This window comes from Atta colombica, unplaced genomic scaffold (genome assembly GCF_001594045.1).
Source record: "Atta colombica isolate Treedump-2 unplaced genomic scaffold, Acol1.0 scaffold205, whole genome shotgun sequence".
NCBI lineage: Eukaryota > Metazoa > Arthropoda > Insecta > Hymenoptera > Formicidae > Atta > Atta colombica.
In genome coordinates, this window is record NW_017259300.1 from 2,810,147 (window position 1) to 2,818,683 (window position 8,537).

The 8,537-nt window shown below is 31.6% G+C and overlaps 1 protein-coding gene across 1 annotated transcript in view; it reads right to left on the reverse strand.

The window, feature by feature from the left end:
- LOC108687306 (dopamine receptor 1-like) overlaps nucleotides 1-5,941 on the reverse strand; it is a 20,509-nt gene extending 14,568 nt beyond the window's left edge. Inside the window, exon 1 of the mRNA XM_018192997.1 lies at nucleotides 5,876-5,941. Coding sequence (XP_018048486.1) covers nucleotides 5,876-5,941 — 66 coding nt within the window. The remainder of the gene's footprint in view (nucleotides 1-5,875) is intronic.
- Nucleotides 5,942-8,537: the final 2,596 nt, after the last annotated feature.

The window sequence follows — 8,537 nt, forward strand, 5'->3', positions numbered from 1 at the left end:
TAACACGATTTTATGAGAACACTCAAAATTCTCCTGTGTACTTGAGATGATGTGTATTTTATCGCACGCGACGCGGCGGAAAATCCTTCGGTGCATCATCGATTTGCTGGATATATCGCATCGCCTGCATGCATATGCATGGGAAAATATTTTATTGCATCGTCCACACGGAATATCGATGCCGCTGATAACAAATGATTGCTCGATCAGCACATGCGTCGCATCAGGTCGCATTCGCCAGTTCTCCCTGCAATCGTCACGTCGCGAGATGCATGGCTGAATATGTACGTATATGACGATATTCAGCGATTATTTTATGAATTCACAGCGTATTAGAAATATTATTAGAGATACCGAAATTGCATATTTCTATTAGCAGAATATTACAAATCCATTTTTTAACATCAATGATACTCAATCTCCATAATTCAATTTTTATGAAGCCTCCAAATTAGTCAATGTTATATATATCAACGAATTCAATCTGTCAAAAAGTTACCTTTCGTAAATATACATAAAGAAGACAGTTTTATTGAAGTATCTATAATAAAAATTTAGATAAGTATAGATAAGAAAATAATTTTGTTGAACTATCAAAATGATTATGTAGAACATGTTAATAATTATTATATAAAAATATTTTGCAGTATTGCTGATGTAGTGAGTTTTCTATATAATTTTGACAGTAAAATTATTTTTTTATTATTTTTTTATCCAGTTAAATTTTTAAATATTTCAGAAAAATCGTTCTTTCTGTGTAATTCTGTGTAATCGATGTAAAACTCCCTCAAATTTATTTTATGTGCCTATAAATTTGCGTGCATAAGTTTATTAGTAGATTCTTAAGAAATTATAAAAAGCTTTCTCAAAGAAATTTAAAGCTGATGGAAAGAAACTAGAATTGCGTTCCAATATTTACTTCCAGAGGTGCGATTCCGTAACTATCTTTACACATCTACCGAGTTGTCGATATCATTGCACAAATATTTTATATAAAAAAGCTGCGCAACGACACTGACAATTGTTAGCGTGTAAAAGTTATGGAATCGCGTCCCAGTATTGAAAATCTATAGTGTACACAAGTTACATGCACTATAGATTTTCAGTACTTCACTAGCAGTGAATATCGGAACGCAACCTAGACATGCTTTCAAAAAATGGCATTTATGTTATTATATAGATTCTTCCGCCATTTTTCTTTTTAAAAACATCTCTCTTCCTCGAATCAAATTGCGACAGACAGTGATAATCATTGTCGAAATTAGTTGTGGTTTCTCATTTTGACAGATCAAAGGAATCAGTACGATATATGTGTGACATATTGTAACAAGTGCCATGTGGTTAATTACTACGCTTATTTTGATGTTGAGAGACGATCGTATAGCCTGCGTATTTCAAACGATATGCAATTATAGTTGTTGGTTTATCACTTGTCGATTGCTCTTTTAATTTACATTTTAATGATAATTGTATTGTCTGCTAGCATCTTCTACATAGCAAAGTATATAACTTTACAAATACTGTGTTATATTACAATGAATTATAGATATCAAAATACGTTTATACATTTATAGTATAAATCAATACTCGACAGATTTTATATCGACGAATATAGATATATTACATCATTGCACTTATCCATTTTTCTGATTTTTGAACCTTTTGTAATAATATCCCAGAATAATATCAAGAGTTCGTAATATTCATATAAATAAATTCATATAAATAAATAAATAAAATAATTTACGTAAAAAATGTAATATTAAGCATGACACAGTTTATATGCGAATGCGCGGATTTTATTTAATTTATAAATGGATGTAACAGATTTATAAATGTATCCAAATATTCTATTGGTTGCAAACATATCATAGGTACATTTAAAATTTAAACATTGACTCATCTGTTAATTATCGATTTATATGATACAAATATATTACACAGAAATATCCATTTCTCGGATTCTTATCAAATCAAATATTTTTACGATAATATTATAATATTGCAGAGAACAACATTCATATAAATAAATTAATATAACTGACAGAATGTAATATAGTAAGAATGTAATATAAATACGTATGAATGTAATATGATACGAATGTATTCTATTGTTTACGAAATTATACATACGTAAACGTTTACACGAAGTCTCTGAATATTTTAACAAAACAACTTGATTTAACGTCAACTCCTATCAACTCTGACGTATACATAGTGAAAGATTATAAACAGCAGCTCTCCGATCATTTGTATTTGTCGCATTATACGAAAATTATTTCGAGATTGAATCTGGAAATGTCTATTATTGGATTTGTTCAAAGAAATCATATGAAAAAGTTTTTCTCCATTACGTCCATAGCGTTTCATATTTGATATAAATGCGTTCAATTACAAGCCATTTTTTTCCTAAAGGAAAACTGGGATACTCATAAATATAAATTTCGGTGTTACTATTCTCCTCTGACATGGTCACAAGTCTCTTTTACAGCATCTACTTCTTTTCCGTCTCCGAGGACGCGTATAATACACGCCCTTCTGCTAGCACGATTCAAAATAAAAGATCAATTTTCTCTGGGCTACATACATTCCTACAAAGAAATACGACGAGTATTCTCTTCGAGCTACGTGACTCTTTCAGACAGACAAAAACTCAACAAAAAAATTCAACAAAAAGGAAAAGCATCCGGAACATTCAGTTTTTGTGTGACATGATATGAAAGTTTACGATATTTCTGACTGTAAAGCCAGCATTTTATAAACTTTATTCCTAAGATTTGTTCAAGTTAATATCAAAATTATTCAATATCTACAGAGTAGTACATGAAAAAATGTCATATGCTTTATATATAATCGGGGAACGTTTACAAATGTTATATAAATAGAATGTTATATAGATAGAATTTTTTTTCTTAACAAGTAATGATTATTCTTACAAGTTACCGACTCTGAAAAGTAATGTACTTAGAATTAACTTAAAAAGTAACGAGTTATTATTTCTCAATTACTTTTGTGTTCATTTTTTGTAATAACCTTTTACACATATACATTATTTCAAATATCATTTACTTCAGATAATATTTTTTGCAATAATAGTTCTTCGACGATCAAACTTAAAACTTGTGATATTATTATTATTATTTTAATTTTTAATTATTGAATAAATAACTTTAACTTCGTTACAAGTAACGAGATACTTTCCAATCCTATATATAACATTTATTTTTAACAAAATTGGTACATAATTAGTACAGAATTAATTACTAAAATCTGAAAATAACGATAATTAAATGGTCTGACATTTCGTGCGCTATTCTGAATGTTTATCTTATATTAATTTAAAGATGCATAAAGTTATCAAATATCTTAATTTATTCTTAAATAAAATTAAAATAAGATAAAAATGTATTATTAATAAAAGTATCACAGAAATGAAAAAAGAGAACCATTTTTTAATCAGTTTTAAAATTCAAAAAGTCTGGATCCAAGGTAGCTCGTTAAGTATAGGCCACTTACTTTTCTTCTCGCGATGGTCGACGTTTTAAAATTTAATTTTATGTTTCAAAAAGATAAAGACGCCTTAAATCTGCTTTCAACTCGTTAAATCCATAAACCCGAACAAACGACGCGAATTCTCGACAACATTTGATGATTGAAATAAACCTTCGTAAAAAGTGAAGAACTTTCTTATTCCGCTATAATTCAATCGTCGCAAAGACTAGATATGCTGAATAACGTCAATGCTGAATAAAATCATGCAAAGACTGAATATGCTGGATAATGTAAAATCAGAAATGCATAATCTCGTTTCGGCGAGGCAGTCATAAATGCATTGGTGCTGTCGAGACGAATTCTTTGGTTGGCAGCGTCTTTAGCACAAAAGTCATTAATTTCATGTCGGAAAACAAATTACACGGGAATTATGAGATGAAAGCCTAGAACTCTGATGTGCTACGACGATTAATCCTTTAAAATAATAGAAACGTGCGAATTACCGCGCGTGCTGCATTGAGCGCGTGCTGGATTCGACTTCACGATTTCCACTCTCACGTGCTGAATCGGAATTTTCACCCTACTTGTCACTGTGTTGGCAATACCCGCCGCGGAAAACTTCACGAAACTTTGAAAGGTTCGTTCAAAATTTATCTGAAAGGATTTGAACCGTCCTTTAAAGCTCATGGCTCTTTAATATGAGAAGGTATAACTAATTTTACTCATTTAACTTCTTGTCGGTAACCGAGATTTTTAAAAGTATCGATATTCTAGTTGTGAATTATGATAGATAAATTTAAATCTGCAGAAAATAAATAAAATACAATTCGATCTCTAGTGATCTGATAATGATCATTGTTAAGGCTTTGATAAATAGGTATGTCGGAGTTTCTTCAGATTTTTATATAATCCGGAACGATAAAAAATTTACTCTGTTTCTCAAAGATCTCTATTGTTGATGAAAAAGTTAAAATTCATATTGCCGGCAGAAGATTAAGTATCACTATAATGGTACTGGCAAATATTAGCAATAAAACATTATAAACAATATATGTACATATACTAATAATAATGAAAAATTAAAAGCTAGCTTTTCATATAAAAATGAATTAAGAATAAGAAGTAAGAAACTTTTATAATTATTTTAAAATTTTATATAATTTTATATAAATTTTATATTTATATTTAAATGTGTCTTTTATATGTACATCGGTTACAAAAATATAATTCAACAATTACAATCGAAAAAAAACATCTGTTATAGATATAAAAGTTCTACTACTTTTATGGTTTTGCCACAAAAAATAAAGATATCAATTTTTTTTAGAATCTAAGAAAGTTTCAATAGCTTTTATTATCGCGGCATCGGTGACTGTTTTTTGGTTTCAAGAACCGAAATTCAGTAATCTGACAAACAAAGAGTTCGCCCGTAAATTGTTCGAAGATATGCGTAAAATACTACGACAATCCGTGTTATCGAATGTTTGAGATTTACGGCACGTCTCCCATTTCATCCCACAGGGCTGATCGGCATTCCTTCTCTACTTACTACGGAAATTCGCAATAGTCGGCACACAGTCGCAACAGCCGATGGTATCAGGAGAAAAGTATGTGGTTAAAACGTCTCTCCTTCTCAGCATTTGTCACCCAGCGGCAATTTATTTCATTGTCGCACGTCATGTTTAGTGCTATCGCGGAAACTCGAGTATGCAGCGTATACCGGAATCGCGGTCGCTACTATCACTAGTTTAGAATTATATGATGTCGCAGTCTTTTTTTCACATTTTTACCTTCCGCTTACAAAAAGAGCGAATTATTATCATCATCGTTATATATGTTATCATATTGTTGTTGTTGTTGTTAGAGTTATTGTTGTTATTATTAAGATTATGGGTATAATTATTGTTATTGTTACTGTTGCTGTTGTTAGTATTATTATAGGACCTCCAATTTTGTGTGTGCGCGCGCGTGTGTGTGTGTGTGTGTGTGTGTGTGTGTAAATATATATAAAATATATATTTTTCATTATAAAATGCTATTCTATATATATAATATTATTTTTACTAATAATATTATATGTGAAAGTATTCACACATTTTAGTTAAAAATCAGAGGACTTTTTTCTTTTCTAGTACCATCTATATATATATGTATATATCTCGTAATAAACCTGTAAAATTGCGATCATTTTTTCAAATTAAGCGGATTTTAATTTATACCATTTTGCTAATCCACATTCAATAAATTCAATCAACTAAAATTATCAGAGATAGGGATAATATGGAGGATTATTCACAATAATTTCCGGTTTGACTCATACTATTATAATGACGTAACGTGATCGGAATTTAAAAGGATTCGTCTGACGCTTTGTCGAGCTTACCGATACAAGAAACAACATATTGCTAAATCTAGTGATAACATCAGCACACTTTATATTACAGGACATTGTGCCGGTCGTGCCGGCACCGAAGCACGATGTCCTATAATCTGCAGCTACTGCCTACCATAATTACTTTCCAGCGAACATTTCGCCGATGAACAGACTGAATGGAGAGAGGGAGGAAGGGGAGGGGGGAAGATCTGTTACTTCAAAAACAGGACGCTGTTAAGAGTCGTGGTTAATTGTCGGGGGCAGAGAGAAACGCACCGTGAGAAAGCAAGAGCTTCGTTTTAACAGTAGAACGAAATTATTTCCTTTCCCGCCTTCTTCGCAAACCGTCATGATGCTACAATATTTATCTATATATTGTTCTACAGTTCCCCATACCGCCGCGCCGTTAAGAGTTGGGCCGTTGTAAAAGGATTTAAAGCGTAATTTATATAAGGTAAATTTACGGCACATTTTACATAATGCATATTGCACCACGAAATTGTTTTCCTCTTATCTACGAGGCTATACATTTTTCAGAGATCGGATTAACCTCGCTCGCGTCCCAGTCGGTGACGGCGAGCTCTTGAGCGGTTTTAAGCACTCTCGTCGTAATGTAATATTTAAGTTCCTAATTTAGCGATAAGTGCAGCCATTAAGTTTTATTTCAAGCTTTCTTTATCTCATTTTTAATTCTTAAAATTCATTAAAATTTTCACTTTTTGCTTGCTGTTGTTTAGAAAGCAGCATACATAGAAAGAATTTGCTGAGCTATTTAAAAATTTAAATCTGGAATTAAAAATAATTTTATTGAAAATAATTATATAGAATGCTCAAGCATAATGGACAATATTGGAAAGAGTTTTGATGTTCCATCAGCCAGCTTATGCGTCCTAATTATTTGATCTGTTCGAACGCTTGAAAAGTTGATCGCAGAGATAATGAGAAGGAAAGGCTTGATAAGGCTTAGGATAACTGTCTCTATTAATGTGCCTTTTAGCCAATTTGCTTATTACTGAATTAATTATTAAATATTGCTTTAATTTTATCAACTTGCAATCAATATCAGTTTTTCAACTACTTCTTTTTTTAATAATATTTCTTTAATCTATATATTAGATGTGTTCGAAGCGGATTACATTCATACGGACCTGCATATACTCACAAAAAAGGTATGGTATGTGTATATGTGTTCATGTGTATGCAAGCGGAGAGGCGATATGCGTAGAATTAGTTTAATTCATTGATTATGATAGAGGAAGGGGAAAAAATTGGGGCGAATTGGAAATTATTGTTAAGTTTGAAAGAGAAAGAATTGACGAATTTTTGAAGCGGATGAACACTCAAGATTCGCGATTGAAAAGGAAAGAATTGACGAATTTTTGGAGCGGATAAACGCTCAAGATTCGTGGTTGAAAAAAAAGGAATAGAGAAGGGAGGAGAGGCTAACAAATAGTTTGGATGGACTATATTATAGTTCTAAATACTATATTATAATATTTTCGCGATCGCCCTTTTTCTAAAAGTGAGTTCAAAACAGAGAGGATTTTTACAAGTTTATTATGTTAATGGTTGACTTACATTGGGTTTCCAAAGTGAAGAGGCTGGCATCAACTGCGGAGGCCATAATTATCGCAGAATCCAAGTACCACAAATGGGTTGATCGAAATTGAATCACAAGCCAACGCCCACAATAATGTACAAAAACCCTGCACACGACGTGTATCACTTAGTAAGACTTTGATTCTGTCCGTGCGTTTTCGCGGGCCTCAAAAAAGGGCGTCTTTTCCTTTGCCTAGAGAGTATTGTTATGTTGCAGAATCATGCTGATAATTTACGTTTTCTTTTTACATTCTTTTTTCTAGTCCTATCATTGTTGATCTCATTGTTGAGTGCGTTGTTAAATAAAGTTTCAAAAAGAAAAGAAGTAATTTACGATTTTCCTTAAGGCGACTAGGAGACTGCTACGAGTGGATGACAAATTTTGTTATATCGCGAAAAATATAGCGAAATAAACAGTTGCTTACCGTATCTAGTTTTCTTAGAATTATTGCGTCCAAGGTAATCGTTGTCAGCCGCGAGTCTGATCTCAGATTACATTACCGCATGCATTTTATGATTTGGCGCGCTGCCTGTTTTCTTCTACTTAAAATGGAATTGATCAGCCTCGGATGACAGTTTGGATATTCGCTATTTGCATGACAGATATATTTTATGTAAACGCAATCTTACTACTTCTGGCCTCGCATTATAGTTATTATTCTTTCCTGATTGATTGACATTTATGAGTTTCATGGAAGTAGTCTAGTCTCTTTAATTCTTTGAAATCATTAATAGAAGACTGTATTTGAATCTCAGATATGCCATCAACAATCGCGATGTGAAGCCAGTTCTTACAAAAGAAAAGAATGGCGCCTACAGGACGTAACAGATCTAAAATTATTTTTAGATATTTAGCTAAATTTTTAGATATTTTAGATCAAAACCGTTCATTTTATGTACAAACTACAGTTATTATAGTAATAAATACTCCGTATGTGTTAAGTAATATTTTTTTATGTGAATTAATACGCATTCATTATCAGAAAAATTATTCGACATGACAAAGATGTATATTAATTATCTGCTAAAAATCTTCCTATTAATATATATATGTGTATATATATATATATAT